This window comes from Hyperoodon ampullatus (assembly GCF_949752795.1).
Source record: "Hyperoodon ampullatus genome assembly, chromosome: 10".
Lineage (NCBI taxonomy): Eukaryota > Metazoa > Chordata > Mammalia > Artiodactyla > Ziphiidae > Hyperoodon > Hyperoodon ampullatus.
In genome coordinates, this window is record NC_136923.1 from 26,849,548 (window position 1) to 26,871,915 (window position 22,368).

At 43.8% G+C, this 22,368-nt stretch overlaps 1 protein-coding gene across 1 annotated transcript in view; it reads left to right on the forward strand.

Moving 5' to 3' along the window:
* Window positions 1-6,019, forward strand: part of LOC307058873 (uncharacterized protein) — a gene marked incomplete at both ends in the record, with an annotated part of 77,913 nt that extends 71,894 nt beyond the window's left edge. The window contains 2 exon segments of the mRNA XM_079712580.1: window positions 3,674-3,911; window positions 5,778-6,019. Coding sequence (XP_079568706.1) covers window positions 3,674-3,911; window positions 5,778-6,019 — 480 coding nt within the window.
* Between the last annotated feature and the right edge of the window lie 16,349 nt (window positions 6,020-22,368).

The following is a 22,368-nucleotide window of genomic DNA, read 5'->3' on the forward strand; positions in this document are numbered from 1 at the left end:
TTTTTTTTTTTTTTGTGGTACGAGGGCCTCTCACTGTTGCGGCCTCTCCCGTTGCGGAGCACAGGCTCCGGACGCGCAGGCTCAGCGGCCATGGCTCACGGGCCCAGCCGCTCCGTGGCATGTGGGATCTTCCCAGACCGGGGCACGAACCCGTGTCCCCTGCATCGGCAGGCGGACTCTCAACCACTGCGCCACCAGGGAAGCCCTAAATTCCCTTTTGAATCTGAAGGGGAGGTGTGTTGCCAGAGCTGCTCCAGGTCTTGGCTCAAAACCCACCAAACCCCACCTTTGGCAGGCATTAACATAAATCTTTAAGTTAAAGGGTCCAGAGATAAGAAAGGAAGCTACAAACAAAAAACCCAGATGGAGCCAGCTGGGACCAAGATGGCAACGACAGTCTCATTATGCTGATTTTACTGTATTAGCATGTTAAATGACACACCTACCGGTGGCCCTGACCAGACATTAAGGACCAAAAGAGGCTAAAAAGGGGGTGGCACCCCACTCCCTAGAAAAAAGCCCTGGCCCTTCTCCAGTAGACTAATGCATATGCCTCTCCATCATTAGCCTCACTCCTCCTCCCTTTGTTTTTACTCTTTAAAATTAATCCCTCTCCCCACGTGGTGAGAAGGTGATCTGTGAACTTAGTTCCCACTTCTCCATTCTTCAGCCACTGAATAAAGCTTGTGCTGTGTCGATCTCAGCTCTGGTTTCATTATTTGCCTCCTTGAACCCAAAGGGAAAAAAGAACCCTCCCCTGCTGAGGCAGAGAGCCTCGGCCAGGCTGGGCCCGAACGGGGTCCATTCTTATTTCCATTACACATAAAGAAAATGAACCACTGACACATTAAGTAACTTGCCCGAGATTCCCCCATGCTACGAAAGGGTGGGGCTGGAATTCAATTCCGGTGCTGGCTGCAGACTCTGTTCTAAACCACTGAGATATTATCTGGCCGTTGACACTCATCAGACCTGGCCTAAATCATGATGTGACTTTGGACATATTACCCTAAGTTGCCTGGCTTATATAAATTTATTTATTTATTTATTTATTCTTTTGGCTGTGTTGGGTCTTCATTTCTGTGCGAGGGCTTTCTCTAGTTGCGTCGAGCGGGGGCCACTCTTCATCACGGTGCGCGGGCCTCTCACTGCCGCAGCCTCTCTTGCTGCGGAGCACAGGCTCCAGACACGCAGGCTCAGTAGCTGTGGCTCACGGGCCCAGTTGCTATGCAGCATGTGGGATCTTCCCAGACCAGGGCTTGAACCCGTGTCCCCTGCATTGGAAGGCAGATTCTCAACCACTGCGCCACCAGGGAAGCCCTCCTGGCTTATAAAATGGAGTTTATGCTATCAACTTCATAGGGTTTCTTTCAAGCCAATGTTTAGAAAATTTTTTAGCATCACACTTGATATGTAGTAGCAATGCAGTCAATAGACTGTATTTTTATTGTTGCAAAATAAACACAATAAATACTTCTCATGAATATTGTAAGTTCCATGGCACTCTGACCTTTTTGTATATGTTACCAGAACCTTGCATCCAACTAGGTTATCTAGAGGTTGGATAATTGCACTTTATGGATGGATTGTCACTGATCACCCCACTTACAGTGAAGGGACTCCTGCAGCTGTATTTAATTTTCGGAAAGAAAAGAAGCACCTAACTCACTTGGAAACTTGCTTATAGTCCATCCTTTTTCTCACTTTTCCTGAGCCAGCACAGTGTGGCCAATTTAGAGGGTCTCCTGAATCGGGATTCATATATAAAAACATTGTTCTGAGAAACCTTGGTGATGCCTCTCAGTGTTCTCCATAAAAATCCCTCTTTGCAGTAGACAGTTTCAATGTCCTAGACAATGGGAATTTGTTAACTTTTGGAGGGGGTTGTCCCTAAATCTAGTTGCCATATTTGTTGATGTAAAGTTGTTCATAATACTTCCTAATTCTGGGTTAGGCTGGGTGGGTCTAAGCTGCAAGTCTGCTGGTCAGTCAGGTAATTCTTCATTACGTGTCTGTCATCATATTAGGACCAGTGGGCCGGCTGGGGCACTTTCCTCTCCTGGGTAATGCAGACACACGAGAAAGTAAGCAGAAGTCTGCTATGCCTCTTCATGTCTGGGGTTGGAATTGGCACATTGCCTCTTCCACCTTCATGCCATTGGGCAAAGCAAGTCACATGGCCAAAGTCAAGGTGTAGGGAAATATACTCAGCTCACAGCGAGGCCACAGAAAAACTGTACATGCAGGGAAACTTGCATTCTTTTTGCTTCATTTATTAAGAAGTTCTGGTATAAACATATTTATAATTATTATGTCTTCCTGATGAATTGAATAAATCAAATTCCTTTGATCTTTATCTTTGGTAATATTCTTTATCTTGAAGTCTTTTTCATCTTTTATTAATATGGCTACTCTAGCCTTTTTATGCTATTGTTAGCATTGTATATATTTTTCCATCTATTTTAACCTATTTGTGTCTTTATATTTAAAGTGCATCTCTTGTAGGCAGCATATAGTTGGATCTTAGGACCAATCAGAGAAAGCCAAATATGCTCCCCTAACAAATCACACAGGACGCCCCGCTCCTAGACAGCCCTTCTCCAGCTTCCCCGTGCCAACAGCCTTCTATCTGGTCATGCCTGAAGCCTCTCCTTTTTTCTACTACAAAGCTTTTTCATTCCTCTGCCTGCCTTTCAGTCTCTGCCACATGCAAGTGATGGTGGCCAACTCCCTTGTGTAGCAAGCTCTGAATACATAGTCTTTGCCTGCTCTCAGTTGGGTGGTTTTTGGTGATTTCCACAATATTATTATCCATACTTTTTTTCCTATGGATATTTGTTCATCATGTATATTTTATCATATGGACATGCTATATTGTGTACTTTCGAGAATGTGTCAAGAAATATCTTCAAAAAGATGATTTTTAAATGGCTGCATAATAGTCCATCTTGTCAACCTATCCTCAGTTAAACATTGCTCTGCTGTTTGGCCCTTTAGCCTCTCTTTACTCATCTGTAAAATGGGAACACTAATAGCAATCCTATATGATAGCTGTGAGAATGAAATAAAATCTAATCTGTGTAGCTTCTAGCAGAATTTCAGTCACATGATAGACACCCCATAAATGTGAATCTCCCTGTCAGTAAAACAGGAGGCTTCATGGGAAGGCTCCATCCCTCTCACTCTCCCACCCCTCCTTCCCATACTCTGGGTGCCTTTGCAGGACCCCAGTCTTCCCCACTGGGGTCAAAATAATTCCATTGCCTAGGAAAACAGTCTGTGAGTCAGAGATCAGCTTTCTTAGCTTCTCCCATAGCTAGGAGCTACTTAGACAGAGAACTTGGTGATGAGTAAATAAAAACCCCAATAGGGTCTCTTCCTGTTGACATGGCAACCCGACTACCAGCTGTTAGGCAGTGTTGTCAGGCCCTGCATTCAGGGGACTTTACCACCCGTACCTGATTAACAATTCTCAGCTTGGGGAGGGGAGTGGCGGATGTATAAAAGCCCTTGTCCTAGGGCCTCCTTTCCCACCCCGCCCCCCGCCAAGCTAAAGAAGCCCCCCCTTTGAAGCTTAATTTAGGGTGCACTTCTTATTGTCCTCCCCTACCCCCAGCAGCTGCTTAACCCAAGACTGCAAATAATATCTGCTTGAAGACCTTTTGTCTTCAAGTTTCCACCTGGCTGGCTTTCAAAGCTTTCCCAGCCCATGATTCAGCCCATCCTTTGCGGGCACATTCTGCAAGTAGAACTACAGGGAGACATAATAGGCAAGAAACAGCCAGTTGTCAAAAACACAAGTGACTGGAAGACAGAAATCACTTCCTTAAGGAGCAAGTTACTGCTCTGGAGTCAGACAAGTAGTTTGGATCCTAGTTCCCCTGAACGCACGGCACAACGGGGCCGAAGAGGTCTGATGCAACTGATTCACCCACCCTCTCTTTTATCCCTTCAACTTCAGACAAATGGTCTGATTTCTTTCCTGAAGCGTCAGACAGTTGTCTCAAGGTGGCTTTGTATGGTGGCATAGGTTGTACACTGCACAAAGCTGCCTGACAAAGGGGGCCCAATAGGGAGATCCAGTCTGTGCATCACTCACCATTCTGGCATGTGGTCCCAGAGTGGGAAACTTTCCTAATTAAATAAAGGCCCTGAACAGCCTCACAGGGGCTCCGGTGAGGCTGTATTACTTTACCAAACCCTATCATGGAGGAAAATGGGTTTGAGGGTGTGGGTGAGGGAGAAGAAGAGAGTTTTTTTGCCTGGACCTCACATTTCCAAAGGGCCTCAAGTTTAGACTTTTCTCATGAAGTCCAATTGAGTGTCTAAATACAGCACAAGGTTGGACCAATAGGATTGAACAAGTAAGATAGCCCACAATTTTTATAATGTGGTTTTGGGATGTTTCCATTTTCTAGTACAAGAGGAGTCTCTAGGTGTGAAAGAGGTTTGAGCCACTCTGGGAGGCCTTGCTCGGCTTCCTAGGCCTAGATGGCCCAACCTGGGTTTCGTCCTGCAACATGGGTAGGGGTGTGGTTAGGTGTTGGTTCACTCACATTGCGTTAGAGAGAACTTTCCCCTGTCTACTCTTTCCATTCTTTCTTTGAGCCTTGGAACCAACACTACTGTTAAAGACAAGAGGCCCAAAATGGAGTTACTTGTGCTGAGTCCCCACTCACCAAATCAAGACTTAATTCAGTTTCGGCTCTCTCAGAAATGGAATCTTAAACCAGCCAATCAGGAATTGCCCGATCAGCTCAGTTAGGTCACGCGCCTGATAGACCCCTACCATCCCCTAAGGGAAAATAACCTTGCCATAACCTGTCTACTTTCTGCCTAGTATAACTTCCCTGTTCCCGCTCCCTTCTGCCTGTAAAATCTCTTGCCTTTCTCTCTACTAGATTGGATGCTGCTTGACTTATGAATCACTGAATAAAGTCAACGAGATCCTGAAAACTTACTCAGTTGAGTTTTGTTTTTCAACACTATCTACTTCGCTGTGTTTAGGAAAATCTGTTGAATTGATAATTTGGGCTTTTTCCCCAAGCATTTTCCCTTGGTCTCCTTTCACAGGCCTTTTTGCATCCTCTGCCCTGGGGTGGGGGACAGCGTGGACACAAAGGCAAGAACAGGAGTTGTGGGAGAAGGCACCTGTCTTCCTGAAGAGCATCCCAGCCTCATAAAGACAAAGACTTTGTTTTCTGCACTCTGGAAACGTCATTGCTTGGCGTTTAATAGGTTGGGTGATCAACTGTCCTAGCTGGCCCAGAATTTTCCAAGTTGTAGTTCTGAAAATGCCACATCCTGAGAACCTCCTGAGTTCCAGGCAATCTGGGACGGCTGGTCACCCTACAAAGCTTTGCTAAACAAATGAATGAATCAATAAATACCTTTTGTTTTCCAAAAGTCCACACTCACTGAAGAGGTTATGTTAAGTTTCTTTGAGGACAAGAGGCCGGAGCAGGGATTGGCCAGTTACTTGTCGTGTGCCAAAGCTGGCCCCGCCGTCTGTTTCTTTTCAATGTCCTGAACACTAAGAATGGTTTCTCAAAATCCAGTTCTAAAAAACCAAATGAAGAATAAAATTTTGTGACCTATGAACATTTCGTGAAAATGAAATTTGAGAGTCCACAAGTAAAGGGTCATGGGGATGAAGGCCCCTTCATCCATTTATGCCTTGTCTAGGGCTGCTTTAGTGCTACAACAGAGCTGAGTGGCTGTGACCGAGACAGCATGGCCTCTGAAGCCTGAAGTATTTACTATCTGGCCCTTTGCAGAAAATGTTTGCAGAGCCCTGGGAAAGAAGAAGCTGGCTGGACTCAAGAAGAGACCAGAGTCGGAGGGTGAGAAATGTCGGGATGCTTACATTGCAGAGTGGCAGTACCTCCCAGGGCAGCCAGACATCAACGGGGTGGCCGGACTGAAGACACCCAGGCTCTCCGCTTTCATAGGAGTTGTGTTCCCACAGAAGCTGAACGCTTCTGAGAGTGGGAGGGACCGCTGCCAGCATGGCCCATGAGGAGGTTGGTGGGGGCCGTGGGGATGGGAAGTTTGGTGCCCTTTCTCTATCTCCTGGGTACCACGAAAATCTCCTGGATTCTAAAGTGACTCCCAGAGAGGTAAATGCTCAATGGTGATGGAGATGGAAGTTCTACCCAGCCTGGAGGGGGTCAGGCTTGGAAACTGATTTCAACTGAGTTTGATTAAAACAAAGAAATAGGGGCTTCCCTGGTGGCGCAGTGGTTGAGAGTCCGCCTGCCGATGCAGGGGACACGGGTTCGTGTCCCAGTCTGGGAAGATCCCACATGCCGCGGAGCGGCTGGGCCCGTGAGCCATGGCCGCTGAGCCTGCGCGTCTGGAGCCTGTGCTCTGCAGCGGGAGGGGCCGCAACGGTGAGAGGCCCGCGTACCGCAAACAAAAAACAAAAACCCAAAGAAATAGCAGTGTCTTACGTCTGAGCATGGGGCTAAGACTGTCACGTTCTAGGGAGGATTCTGCTGTAGGAGTTGAAGTGTTGGGGTCTGTACTGCAGAATCTGAGTGCCTACGTTACCTAAGAGGTGCACCAAGCCAAGAAGGCAGGAAGGATGAAAAGCAGGAGTGAGCCAGGAGAGAGAAGAACACGTTCAATGCCCATAGCCTTTTCTGGCCTCCGTCTCCCAGGACCAGCGCAAACCTAGCACATAGTTGTTGCTAAAAAAAATGCTTAATGAGTCATTATGTTTTCTGTCTCCCTTCCAGCCCTTCAGAATCTGTCAGACTCTGATATGGATCATTTCTACCTTAGCGTAAATTTAAGTAAATTGCTACCCCTCCTAGATATTTGTGGTTAAGCCTGACCTATGATAGTGGAATAAAAGCCAATTCTCCACCTAAAGGAGTTCAAACATGAGCAAATTAGTTGGGGGAGCAGGTGACCTAGAGACCCTTCCAAGGCTCTTGAAATCAGAACCCCAGGAATTATACAGACAGCTACTGTGCACTCATTAGGTGTCAGGTTCTAATATAAGCACTTTAAATGAACTGTCTGGAGTCCTCACAAAATTACTGCAAGGTAAGTATTCTTACTGGACAGATGAAAATGAAGTTCAGAGAGGTCAAGAAACAAGCTCAAAGTCACACAGCTACTGTTTAACATTCTCAGGCTTCTAAGGCCCTAGTGGGAGAAGGGGTTTAACTACTTAGAAGGAAATGTTTGACCACCATTTCCCAGAAGAGTAACAGGTTGCCAGGACTAGTTGCCTAGCCTTTTCTTCTATACATTGAGTTTCTGAACAGAAGGAGTTACAGAGCCATGACAGACTCACTGCTGGAGGAAACATATTCAGCTTTTCTCCCAATTGTTTTCCCACTTACTTGCAGCTGATCTGTTCATCAATCATCTTGGAAGAAACACAGACAAACTTCTGCTTCATTAGCTTCATCTGAAGCCTGGGGAAGTTTAGCCAGAGAACTGCATTATATTGAATAATCAGCTTTCTACCTTAGCATTTCCCTATGTGTCGGAAAGTACTTGCATTAGATTACTATGTCTGGCACCCTTACACGAAAGTCTGTCTCACGTGGACTCCAGTTCGGTGATATTCCCAGCAACGTAATGAGGTGCGAATGGAGGATTAATTCCTACCCCTGTTACTAGACCTATTACAGAACAGACTTCTAGATCCAATGATAAATTACAATGCAATATAACATATACCCGAATCTCACAACACCTTAAGGACTTGAAGAGATAATTTACCTGGATGTTATTTACATTTATTGCTTCTTGTTTTCATAAGGCCAAATACCTCCTATTTGTTATTTAAGGATTTTTTTTTTTTTAACTGAATCCTGGCACCCAAGTTCCCTGTGTTATCAGCTTATGGAAATAAGGAACTTGTTTTCTGCTGGGGGGACAGAGGTTTCTCCCAGTGAGGGTGCATCTCAAAAGGAAGTTTGTAAGGGGTGTACTTTTTTGCTTTCAGAGTATTTTGGCATTCGTGGAATGCTGAAGACCCAGGCTTTTAAAACAAATTATACATTTTTTTCTGAGTATAACATGCAAAACAACCAAAAGAAGTCATTGTAGACAATTTGAAAAAAATTAAAATGCATATGATGACACCATTCAGTTATAACAACTATAAACATAAGATTTGGCATATTTATATGTGCAGTATTTTTTAGGTGCCCAGCACTATGCTAAATGTTTGCATGGATCAACTTATTTTAACCCTTTCAGTCACTTCAGGAGATGAGTAATATTACTACCCACATTTTATAGATGAGAGACGGGGTACAGAGAGGTTAAGTAATTTGCAGGAGGCCACCCAGAGGGAGTAAGAGGTAGATGTGGGATTTAGACCCACCCAGGCAGTCTGAAGCCAGACCTCAGACAGCATCCAGGATTATATCAATATTTCCATGCAACTGTTCAATAGACATTATATTAATGGCCATATATATATGTTGATGTAGTTACACTGTATATATAGCTTAGTGTTCCTCCTTTTCTTCTACTTAACTTTTGTCATAGCATTTCCTCTTGTCATTAAATTGTTAAACAACCGCCCCCCCCCCCTTTTTTAAGTTGTGGCAGGGTCAATTGGTTACATTTGTAGAAAATGTATATTTGTACATTTGTAGAAAGCAAAATACTGATGTCTCATTTCACATCATGTTCCAAAATAAATTCCAGAGGGATTAAAGATGTTTCAAAACTCTAAAAAGAAAATTAAGAAAACGTAAGTGAATCAGGCTCACCAGAGCTCAAATCGAAGTCCAGCCGGAAGCTCTGTGACCTGGGAAAGTGACTTAACATCTCTGAGCCTCTGCTTCTTAATCTGTACAAATGGAAATGATATCTAAATTAGAGCGATATTTTTAAAGTGTTAAATAGAGAGCTTAGCACCGTGCCTGGCATATAACATGCTTCCAGTAAATTCTAGATATTGTTGTGATATGTAGGGAAAGAGAAAAATTTGTCCAAAATTTCGGGGGATAAACAGCCCCTCCCCTGCTCCAAAGATTGACTCTTAATAACCCGGTCTATCTAAATAACCAGACCCCCCTGAACCTCCACTCTATCGTGATAAGAGAGGTTTGCTCTAATTGGTAGCTAAGGAGGAATTGCTCTTATTCTTTTCCGTGGCTCAGAGTGAGTTAAGTCAGCTTCAAATTAAGTTCAGAAACGCGAATGTTGTCTTCCTTCCTCTAAGCTTCTTTTCTTTATCATAGAATCACAAATGAGAGGTTTGGAGTATGAGTCTGCATATTTAGAAGAGGCACAAATGTGATTTCCATAACCAGGCTCCAATCTCCAAGGAAAAAAAGCTGGCATAATTGCTAAGCAGAAACGGTGGGTGAATTCTATTTCAAAGCTTCAGGTTCCATTTAGCCCAACCCACTCACCCAAATGAAGCCAGAGTTGTTTGCAATTCAATATCAGGTCGTTGACAGTTAAACATTTTTAATTTGTTTGACATCGTGGATGGTAAATCTGTCTGTAAACCCAGCTTTATGCTCTGTGTGTTTAGGTCTGGATGATAAAGTTAGACAGTGGCATTTCATCAGAAAGTGTGAAACAATATGTGGGAGATTAATGAAGCAGTTGGCACTTCCAAGAGATTCTAGAGCAACTATTTCAGCAACTGAAGCACTGTGTCCTAGGGTTAAAAATTACCTTTCAGAAATACACAGTTTGAACAACAGACTGGTCCCCAATCTGTTGATAGCCTGACAGAGCACTTGAAGAAGTAGGAAAGTCACTGTTAAGAACACAGTAATGTGACAACAATCTAAAATTTGTTGAATATTATTAGTGTGACAAGATATATAAGAAACAACCGGAAGCAAATTGGGATAGGTTTTGTTGAAAGCTGTTATTAGCACAAACATTTATTTGGTTGAGAATACATATATATGAGAAGAGAAAACACGGGGGAGTATAAATACACACACACATGTATACACACCACACACACACATATACATATGCAATATATAAATATATAAAAAAGTATAATATATAAAAATATATCCCCCTACCCCCATGTTTTAGTTTTTAGTTTTAAATTGGCATCCTTTGTTAACTAACTCATTTGGGAAGTCATGTGGGCCGTTTAGGAATTTTGTGGTCTTATTCTTCCCTGGCTCAGATTTCTGTACGATCTTCACTCTTACTGAGGTTATTGGTTTCCTATTTGGGAACAATGCAAGTCCTCCCTGTCACCTTTCCCTAAAGAGGTGTATCCCTTAATTATTATGCACTTTGTAGAATTATAAAATGGCACTTGTTGCTTCAGTTATAAACACCAAGTGCAATGGAAGAGTATTAGAAAAACAATTGGGTGAATACAAAGACAAAAACACTACAAACATCCCCAGAGCAAATATCTAGTTTGTGCATCTGCAGCAGACTCTGAGCTGTCTTCCAGCATTCATTCATCCCTTGTACTTCAGTAATAGAACCCCCCTGATTTTTTTCACTTCTTTTTAATTTCTATTTTTGCTCATTTGCAGATGAGAAGCCCTAATTGGTTGAAGCTTACTTCAACCAATTTGAATGTTCAATGTTCTCAAACAGGCCCTCATGCCTATCTGCGTATCTCACCTCTGTACATTTGGCTCCAAGTCCCAACTCCTTAGGCTACCGTTCGAGGCTGTTCGCGTTTTGTCTGTAACCATCCTTTGTAGTTGAAATCCTACTACTCTCTCAGCTCACTATTCTCATCACAGCTTTGAGCCTGGCTTCTGCGCCCTTGGTTGAGCTCTTCCTTTCACCTGCACTGTCCTCATCCTCTTCATATCTGTGTGAGGTGAGTCAGGCTTCCAGCACATTCCTGCTGGTACCCTCAAATGAGGCAGCTCAGAAGGATTAAAAAAGAGACTGCGTGCTTACATAGATGTTGGCAGGGTTGAGGCGAACCAGCATGAGATGGGACGGTCCCCACAGCTACCCAAGACCACCTCCAGACCAGAAGGGGCAAGAGACGGAGCAGTTACCGGAAACAGAAGGAGGGGCTCTATGGAGAAGTCTCACACCCCTCCACCCTCCCAGCACCTCTGAGGTCATTGGCCTAATCCAACAAGAAGCCAGAAGGCAAGGTCGCCTGTTAATGCCATCCACACAGGTCAGCTGTCCTGGACCCAGAGCAGGGGAGAAACGAGTGCAGAGAAGACCCAGAGAGATAAACAAAGAATAAACAGAAGACCACACCCCTTCCCAACTGCTTTCACCATTCATCTTAACCTTTTGAAATAACGTCCACTAATTGAGACCCAATATGGATGCCAACTTATCCACGATTCCTCCCACCTATGCCCTTCACAGCCCTCCAGCTGGACGCACTTTTCCTCACCTCTGAATGTGCCAAGTGCCTTCTCAGGATCTCTGTCATAGTACTTCTCATTCTGAACCTCACTTCCCCATAACTCATATGCATGGGTCTTAGGTTGGGTTCCCCCAAAGCAGACTCGGACATGAGGTTTTTGTGTCAAGGTGACCCATTAGGAAGTGTTCCAGGAGGAACCGGTAGGGAGGCGGGAAGAAGGATGGGAAGGGAACCAAGGTAGGGTATGACTCAGTGCTGCAGGGGAGGTTGGTCTGGGGGTCAGTGCTCAGCTGGCTTCAGAGTTGACCCCATCAGAGGCAAGAGGCCAATTAGATGGATTCCCACACAAGTCAGTCATTGGCGAAGGACTTCGAGTTCTCTGAGCTCTTAGGCAAAGTGGCTCCAGCAGCCTGTGGTCAGACATTAACAAAGGGATGGAGGGTCTGGCTGTTGAATATGGTTGTTCACTGGGATCTGATGTGGACAAAAGCAGTAAAGAAATTGAAAATGATGGGGTGAAGCACTGACAGGTCTTTTTTTTTTTTTTCCCACGGTACGTGGGCCTTTCACTGTCGTGGCCTCTCCCGTTGCAGAGCACAGGCTCCGGACGCGCAGGCTCAGTGGCCATGGCTCACGGGCCCAGCTGCTCCGTGGCATGTGGGATCTTCCAGGACCAGGACACGAACCCGCATCCCCTGCATCGGCAGGCGGACTCTCAACCACTGCGCCACCAGGGAAGTCCCTGACAGGTCTTTTATTACACACATCTTCCCTCCCTCCTTGGATAGTAACCTCTCTAGGGCGAGCAGTGGAGTCTTCTTTGTAACAGCACATATATCTTTATAACATCAAACACCAAGGCTGGCTTCATGGGGGTGACATATGTAATCACACAGTGCTTAAAAGGAGTCCATGCTTGGTTAAATGCTCTGCTGTCAGCATTGAAATTCTTAAAGATTATTGAGAATTCTTAATAATCAATGCACAAATTAGGCATTTAAAATGTGCTTATTGAATGAAGGAATGAATGCCTGACATTCATTAGATGGTCAATAAATGCAGGTTAAGTGGGCGTATCAGGAGGGACTATTGTCCTAAGTCTTCAACTTCAAAAATAAAGAAGAGGGAGTGGGGTCCTGCCACCTTGCCCCCTCCCCTGCTTCCCCCAGTCCTCACATTTTTCTAGGCCCCTGCTGAAGTGTGGGTAGGACTTGTTTATTTCAAACTGCTATTTATTTTTTTCTCTTCCCATGCCATGGAAAATTCCTGGCATCAGGCAGCCTCAGAGCAACACTATTTTTATTTCCCCAGCAAAATAATTAAATTTAGGCTCACTTACTTTTCCTTAGTAGAGAAGCTGTGGGCAAAATGGGATGAAGAGGCTGCTGCAGAGGGCTGGTTGCGATGGGTTCCAGAGAGACTAGGCACCACGATCTGAGACACATTTACCATGGAGCCACATGGGAAGGAGGTAGCGAAGGCTTTGTAAAATCACTCAATCAGACCTTTCTGCTGAGCAGGACAACCACAAACATGTCTTAGAATCTTCGAGCTGGATGGAGCTGTAGGAATGATCTAGACCAGGGGTCAGCAAACTATAGGTCAAGGGCCAAATCTGGCCCTGCTGCCTGATTTTGTAAATAAAGTTTCACTGGACCGTAGCCATGGCCATTCATTTGCGTGTCGTCTATGGCTGCTTTCATGATACAACAGAGTGAAGATGCTGTAACAGAGACCATATGGCCTGTAAGCCCAAACATTTATTGTCTGGCCCTTTATAGACAAAATGTGTTGACCACTGACCTAGACAAGGAATGCTCACAATGTGTTATGTGGAAACTACTAGTCTTTCAGGATGCTCTATACAAAAGTATGTTGTGGTCAAATATCTTTGGAAAATGCACAAACCTTATCTCCCCTCTTGAAACTTCACAGACCCCATCACCCTACTGCAGCAGCCCCTGTCCATGCTGTGCCCACATGCACTGCACACTCTGCTTACTGTACGCACCTGTGGCTCGTGCCCTAGGTTCTTGTTCTGTTATTTGTTGTCTTTTCCTCCTGACCCAGGGTGCAGGGCAAGCTGGAAGCACTGGAGAGTCAATGACCTTGAAAACAGACATCAATCAACGATAGACAGTATAAGGGAGAGAATTCCTCAGCTTCCTTGCCTGTTGGTTGGGAAAACTCTTAGGCATGATCTACACTGTCTCCTAGAGCTCACCTGAGGGACCAAGACCCCACTGTCCACAGGGATCAACCTGCTCATTAATGCACCTTTACTGATTGTCCTCACTGTCCTCAGAATCTATTCTGATTCTTAGTGTGCTTCTGGTGGAATGCAAACCAAGATACCTACTAATTAAAGGCTCTGAGAAGTCCTGTAGTAAACATATACATATCTTCTTAATATGGCCCTCAAGGCTTTTTTTTTTTTTAATCTGGCTTCTATCCAACTTCCCAGACTAATTTTCCTCAAATCTCCCCCACTCATCTCAAGCTTTTTTTTTTTTCTTTTTATTTCATTTATTTATTGAGCCTATTCCACTTAAATACATATATACGTTGACAGCAGGAATTTTGTTTATCTCCAATACCTATAATAATGCCTGGCACATAGTAGGTATTCAATAATATATTTTGAAAGAATAAGTAAATGAATGAATATTATAAAATATTCAGCTGAGTTGACATCTAGGTTCTGTGTACAACTATGTGTGGCCAATTTAAGGAAATATTTACTTATAAAAATAAAGTATAATTCCATTATCATATTTATAATCTTCATAGACTTTTTTAATGTAATAAACATACAGTGTACATTAAAAAGAATGTAGCTCACCATACTTTTTTTTCCACTATGAATAGGAAAGTCTTCTTTCTTTTTTTAAAAAATTTATTTATTTTTTAATTAGTTTTCTATTTTATACATATTAGTGTATATATGTCACCCATCTCAAGCTTTTTTTCAATTTCTTGAACCCACCATATTCTTAATGATGTTATTCTCTTTCCTCGTTGCCTTGCCAACACCTACTCACCTTTAAGGCTTTAAATACAATGTCATGTCACCCTGGAAGTCACCCAAAAAAAAAAAAACACTTAACCAGGACTAGGTGTTCCTGCTGGATATTCCCAGGCTTCCCATATCACGGTGTTTACCGAACCACACAATTCCCAGTTTGTGTCTACCTTCCCTCCAAACCATGTAGCTTCATAAGAATAAGGACCATGTCTGTCTTCCTCCCCGACTGGATCCCGGAACCCAGCAGAAGTGCTTCATAAGAATCTGTTGACAGTGTGGATGGACGGTTGAATGCTTCACGTACTCTTTGTGTTGGAGCAGAGGTAGCACACTGGTAGGGTTTGACCAGCTTCTTGGTCAAATTTTAACCTGGCGCCTTTGAGCCCAGCTCTTGACCAGGTCTTTCCTGTGGCCGCCAAGCCCAGGATTAGCAAGTTTAGTGAGAATCCTCCCACTCTTGATATCTAATCAATTTCTTCTTACTAATTTTTCACCTACTCCCTCACTCTGACCATTGCCTCTAAACCCCCGCTTCTCCCTTTTATATTCAGAGTTGAGTTCAATTTGTCTCCCCTATTTGAATAGCTTTGATCAAAGTCTTCTTTGCCTGTTTAGGTTAGAGTTGAGCTCAATTCTATATGGAAATCTCCTTTATTGCGGTACCTGGAATAAAATGAGTCAATAAGAGGGAGAATTGATAGATACCTATTTCCTGTCTCCTTCTCCACCATGTATCTACCACCTACCCAAGTCCCAGGCACACAGAACTATAACCTTTCCCTGCATTTACCACACATGTTCCTGCCTTCATATATATGCTGTCCCTCTTCTTCGAAGAAAGGGAGTATTTCATCTTCTCTGTCTCATGATCTCCAACTGTGAATCATCTCCCAAAGGATTCTAAGGAATAGCTGGAATTATCATCAGCAAGATTTCCCAAGACATCCACATGTACTTTTTGATTACTTATGATGTACGAAAAACTCTTCTCAATCTCCCAATTCATCTCACCACCCCCCTTTCCCCCTTGGTGTCCATAAGTTTGTTCTCTACATCTGTGTCTCTGTTTCTGCTTTGTAAATAAGATCGTCTACACCAATTTTATCAGATTCCACACATATATGCGTTAATATACAATATTTGTTTTTCTCTTTCTGACTTCACTCTGTATGACAGTCTCTAGGTCCATCCATGTCATATATACACTATTGATATTATGTATAAAATAGGTAACTAATGAGAACCTACTGTATAGCACAAGGAACTCTACTCAATGCTCTCTGGTGGCCTAAATGGGAAGGAAATCCAAAAAGGAGGGGATGTATGTATACGTATAGCTGATTCACTTTGCTGTACAGCAGAAACTAACACAACATTGTAAAGCAACTATACTCCAATAAGAATTTTAAAAAGAAAAAGAAAAACTGTTCTCAGTATAGGGGTCAGGGGAGGGGTTCTCTCAGTTTAGATTCCACCCCTGCCCCTCCCCACAAAGCAGACCATGAGACAGGAAATTAGGTGCAGGAAGTTTATAGGAAGGCGAGCCTAGGAAGCAAAAGTAAGGAGATTGGGAAAGTGAATTAAGGAAAGGAGGAAAAGTAATAAAAGTATATTAACGGGTAATTTACCACTGGAGGCAACTGGGTCTCAGTCTCCCTGGGGACCTTCAGAGAAGCTGTGAAGGACTTGCCTCATAATCAAAGGGTGGGGAGGCTTTGAGGATTTAGTCATTGACTTTCCTCCTCATTGGCTGAGAGTTGCCTCTGAGGGTTTTAACTCTCCACATGCCCATATGTCCCCTGCCGGCTATAGAGCAAGCTCCCAGGGCTCCAGAGAAGAAAGGCATGTGTACCTGAGGTAGCAAGATGTCAGCAAGCTGGAGATAGTCTCCTGAGGTGACAGGGGGACTCAGATGTGCTGAGAAGATACATGCTGGGCATCAGTATCATCTGCTACATAGTGACATTCAAAATCTAGAGTCGTATAACATCAGCCCAGAGCAATGGGCATAGATGCTGATTCTGAATGTGTGCTGTGTACATGCCAACGAGTACAATCAACCCATCCTCGTAAGGATACAGACACGAGTAGGAGTCTTAGTTCTCAGGCTGAGATGCTCTAGGCACAACTGACATGATTTCTCAGATCATCTTTCTCAGGAAGAGTGATGACCTCCTCTTTCTGAGGTTTTGCATCAGCCCCGAAGCAGCTCAGGACAGTTGAAATGAAGATCAGAACTGACATCATAAGCAAGTTGGCTTTGTGTGTGGCCTCAGGGTGCTGACAAAAGCCTCCCATTCCTCTGAGCCCAATCACCTGCCTCGAGCTTAATTTCAAAGGGGTCTCCTGGTCAAGAAACCACAGTTCATTCCCACATGGTCACCCAGAGATTAGAAGTAATTTCCATTCTTCACCTCTCCTCCCTTTCTGATTTCAGGGAGCGGGTGGGTGGAGGGAATCCAACGTGGACAGCTTGTGAGTCATAAGCCCGTTGCTCTGCCATTTAGTGTCTTCACTATTCCACACATGCCTTGCAGGGGGAATCGAAGCTCTTTCCTTGAAGACCAAAGTGTCAGAGAAATAGAAGTTCTTCTTTTCCCACTTTCAGTTTCATCACTGATTTTCATTAAGCCCTTCAGAGGCTCCCAATACCTCCAGCTTTCTTTCCTTCAAAGAGAGAGATTTAGAAAAAGCAGCCAGTTCCCAGCTTTCACAGGCCACTAGAGATGTGGCTGCCTTGCGACCAGATCAACCCGGTCCTGCTCCTGAGGCCTCCATCTCTCTCCCTGGTGAAGGGTCCAAAGCTTTCCCAGGATTAACCTGTCCCGCTGTGGGCTGCAAATCTGCTTGAGGTCAAAGTGTACTCTTAAGATAAAAAAGGACAAGAAACTATAATGAGAAGCAGATGAGGCCAGTAAAATTTCTTGGAATATAAAGACAAATCATTGCATTTTGAAAAAGCTTCATCTTATAAATAAAAATGTGCCTTTGGACCTGGCTGAGGTCCCATAATAGATAAGACACAGAAGGAGCGGGAAGTGCACTTGAGGCTCTGCGCCCAGATAATCACAGCTGGAGAGCGGTTCTGGGTTCTGAGCTCCACTGTCTTGATGGATTGTCCACTCTGTGTGGGCTTTATTGGCCCCTAGACAATGGGGATGTTTCACTCTCTGTGTCTTTGATCTTGACAATATACTGTGCACGGCTGATTTGCTAAGCTAAAGCAAAAGCAGTCTTAAACTGAGTATAAATCTTCATTCTTACCGATTTTTAAAGCTAGCACAATCTTTGTCATCAGACCCAGTGTGCTCATCTACCATTAAAGCACACCATGTTTTCTTTTTTTTCAGCAAGACATTAAGCTGTGTCCAAGCAAATAACTTCATGTTCCCGTTTTCCACCTCTTCTGTTTGAGAAGGACTCATTCATTCATTAATTTTTTTTGTTTGTTTCATACTCATCAAGCACCCTCTATATTCTAGGTGCTGTTCTAGGTGTTGAGGATACTATATGAGACTGGCAGGGCACTTACTTTTTTTTTTTTTTTTTGTGGTACGCGGGCCTCTCACTGCTGTGGCCTCTCTCGTTGCAGAGCACAGGCTCCAGACGCGCAGGCTCAGCGGCCATGGCTCACGGGCCCAGCCGCTCCGCGGCATGTGGGATCTTCCCGGACCGGGGCACGAACCCGTGTCCCCTGCATCAGCAGGCGGACTCTCTACCACTGTGCCACCAGGGAAGCCCTCCCTTAATGCTTCTTGATCCCCTTTGGGTTCTGGACGTGTGAGATGCTGCTGCTTGCTCTTCCTCTTTCTCTCTTCCTCCTCCTTGTTTTGGAAAACAGCTAATTATAATCAGGTATAAGCTGTAAGTCATGGCAATGCTCTCCTTTGGGGAGTTTTATATCCACACGTGTCCTCACAGAAAGGAGCCAGACTGTGGCACGAGATAGACGTGGGTTGGAAGCCCGGGTTTTATCTTCCACTTATTGCTCTGTGACCCTGGTAAGTCACTCGACCTCTCTAAATTTCATTCTCTTTGGTGGAATAGAGATCATAATACCAATCTCTTAAGGTTGTTTAGGGAATTAAGCAAAGGACCATCTGGCAAAACCTGAGTGTAGTAAATGCTCTATTAGGGGCAGCCATGAGCAAGAGTAATGATAATGACCATTTGTCCAGAATTAGACAAATCAGAATGGATATGAGACGTACACAGGCCCACTTTGCATTCTTGAAGTATTTATAGGATTCCTTAAGTCTCACAGTGACTTGTCTAAGAAAATAGGTCCCACTCTGATCCCCCATTTATATTTAAAAAAATATGAGGCTCACTCAGAAAAGGTGGAGGGCTTTTTCAGGGCCACAGGGCTGGTGGTGGTGGAGCTGGGACCAGAGTCCAGCCCTCTGGACTGGTCTGCTTCTCCAGGCCAGCGATTCCTCCAGAGGCATAGACCCCGCAGCCATACCATCTGAACATTCGTGCGAAGTGGGAGAAATCAAGACCACCAAGAGCCTCTAGTTAGTTACAGTTCATGTTTTGTCACCAAATGAATATGAAAAACTTCAGCGTCCACTGTTCTTACATTCAGGATTGTGGATGAAGTATTGAACACGTGGGACAGGAACACAGTCCTCAAGTGCGCGGTAGTGGAGACCAGGCAGAGACCCCGCTTTACGCCAGAATTTGGTCATTTCAAAACTGTACCCCACAAAAGATCAAAGAGAAATCTGAATCCATGTGTCCTAGATTGAAATTAGAGGAAAGAGACTGGCACAATAAGTCTTTCCAGGCCAATTTGCTGGGTTACTTTCGCCCCTTGTCCGTGGACTGTGTCAGCTTTCGCCAGATTCAGTGAACTGGCCTTCCTTCTCTTAGCTCAGAATTCCGCTGAGAACCCTCGTTAGCTTTACCAGTGCCAAAGGTCAGCTGATGTGCAGGACTCCTGTTGGTTTCCTTCCAGCACTTTCCCCCTTTCTCAAAAAGGACTATTTAAAGCACAATTCCTGATCTCATACTTGGACCCATTTTTAGAGGCTAAAATAAAGAAAATTAGGGGTTCCAGGACTGGGTATGTTTCTGTCATGCTCACCAAATTGCAAGGGTGCTCACAGCTCTTGTCTAGGAAGATCTTAACTATATTTAATCACAGGAAACCTTCCCAGGGAGGCTCAGGTTTGCTCCTTTTATACAGTGATGCAAGAAAGGTTTTACCTGGAGTAACAAAGGAGATGATTCCATCAATTTCTATGTTTGCTGAGCCCATGCCTGAGAAGCAAATAACACTGCTCTTCTTATCCAAGTTATGGATTTTGTATTAGAGATTCTTATAATTTTCTGTCAGTCATTTCCTCCCTGGCTCCTCCCTTCCTTCTTTGAGAACCTGTCCATATACTTTGCAGAGTCAGTTCCCACAGGCCCTGCTGAGGGGGCATATGACTTGCATCCCTGAACACAGACAGCTAGATCTGGAATGATCCCTACTTGAATCCAGCCAATCAGGTTCTCACCCTGGGGGACTGGAATTGGGCTTCTGAGATGTTAGTGAGTGTTCGTTGAGCGTTTAAAGAGAGAAGTGAAGCCAGCAATGGGGACAATGTGTTTGGCTTTTGGGCCTAGAATCAGAAAAAAATAACACTGTAAATGTAAAATTTACATTTACAATGTAAATTTCATTTACATTGTAAATGTACATTTCATTTACATTCATTTACATTTACAGTGTAAAATTCACATACAGTAAAAAGCCAAAAACCAAAAACAACCAAAAAAACAGCTAGTCAAGAGGTACAGATAAAGAGAGAGGTAGAGATAGAAATGAGGGAGAGACCACATGCAGGCAGAAGCAGAGCCAAGAAACCAATTCACTGAAGAGACACTAAGAGCAAAATCTTGATTTTGCTTTCTATCGCGGTTTCCAATGTTTCGTGGACATTAGTTGCATTCTCTGCCCTTTCATTTTGTTATATGCTGCTGTACTTTGTTGATAAATACAACCTGTGCCTTTTTCCTTCGTGTGTGTGTGCGTATATGTGTATGTGTGTATGTGATTCCAGTGGGCTTTGTTCTTTGCAACCAAGGGATATCAGGATAGATTTGCATCCATAATCACCTGTGATGACCAGTAATATTTTCAAGATGGAACCTTTGTTTGAAGAGTAGAGCTCACGGTCCTGGGACCAGAACCAAGAGGTGAGGCTCCTGTGATCTAGTGTCTAAGCATAGTGCTCATCGATTTATCTGTCACGGATGCTCCAAGAGCTTTTGCTCTGTTTTCATTCTTTGCATCAGGCTAAAATAGATTCTATAATTGATTTCCCCCTCAGAGGAGTGTGATTTCCCATCTGGGATGGAGATTCATAAATCCTTTGGGAGCCCCAAGGGTTGGAATGGCTCCAAGATTCCTCCTCACACCATTGGCCAGGGTCTCTTTTTTCCTTTTCTGAAAGGTGTGAATCTGACCTTTCGATTGGTCAACAAAGTTGCCATATTCAGCTACTTGTGACTAAAATACAAAGGGCTTGGAGGGAGCACAGCCCACAGATTCTATTTGAGGAATGCCAAATGGTTCTCCAGGACCCAGCTGGTACCACGCTCTCTCTCACACAGTGCCTGAAATGTGCACAGTTATTTTTGTTGAATTATATTATTGCTCATGAAGAAGTCTAATATTAAAACAAAATTAACAATGCCCACAGAGAGGGCAGAGAACTCTCCAACCTGCCAGCTGTGTGACTTTGGGAAAATCAAAACCTCTGTGCTTTGGTTTCCTCATCTGTGAGATGATAATACTAATACCTACCTCAGAGGGTTATGATGGGAGTTAATATTTGTAAAGCCCCTAAAACAGTACCTGGCACATGGGTTGAGTCTTGTTGAACACACATTCCTCCTATTAAGATGGTGACAGAGTAAAGTCTGGGGCTTTCCATGACATGGTACATAAACTCTTGGACTTAGAATGCCTAAGGTTTGGAAAGTAAGGAGGACTAAGGAGTCGGGTCTTGGTGGATTTGGAACACTGCAATATGAGATAACGCTTCTCCAGACCAGGGTCAGAGGTCTCCCTTTGGAAAGGGATCCTTAACGTGTTGGGCTGGGAAGAAAAGAGGAGATGAGGGAGGGAACTCAGGAAGCTACAATAATATTATCATGAGTAAAAGTCTTTGTGCAAGTCTATCTCAAAGATTCAGGCGTTGATGGGTGTGTGTGTATAATTTAAACTCAGGAACATAGGTATAGTCATAGGGGCTGTGTGTCCTTAAGACATGCCCACCTTTAGATCATATTCTCAAGGAGTTGTTGGTTAAATCATGGCCAGAAATTATAAAAATATTGGGATTTGGGGGTTTTAAGTCATATTTATTTAGGTAGAATTCACATACAGTAAAATTCACCCTTTTTAGTGTGCAGTTCTAAGAGTTTGACAAATGTGTGCAGTCATGTAACCATCACCACAGTCAAGCTATAGAACATTCCCATCCCCCCTAAAAGTTCCTTTGTGCCTATTTGTGGACAACTCCATTTCCCACCTGCAGCGTGGCAAGCACCGCTCTTTTTTCCCTCCCCCTATAGTTTTGCCTTTTGCAGAATGTCAGTAGAGCTTATCTGACTTTGATCCCAGGTCTGGTGATAACAGCTCTTTTAGCATCCTGTAGCCCTTATCACAATTATAATTATACTGTATATACAATTGATTGATAAATTGTTCATAGCCTATTTCTACTGCTGGACTTCTGCAGGCATGTCTGAAGGCAGAGATTGGCTAGTTAATTACTGTATCCTCAGCAGTACCATCAAGTAGAGGTTCAACACACATTGTTTAATGAGTGAATGAAGGAGGGACTCAATGATTATAAGGAAAGTGCTCTAAGACACTACTGATGCAGCAAAAGCAATGCAATATTCAGTGGTATCAAATCTATCATATTGTAAAGCACCAGAGACTATATTATTTAAACATTTTTGAAGAGTATGCATAGACTTTTTAGTTACACTGGGTCTGAATATTAGCAATCAGAACCATCCTAGG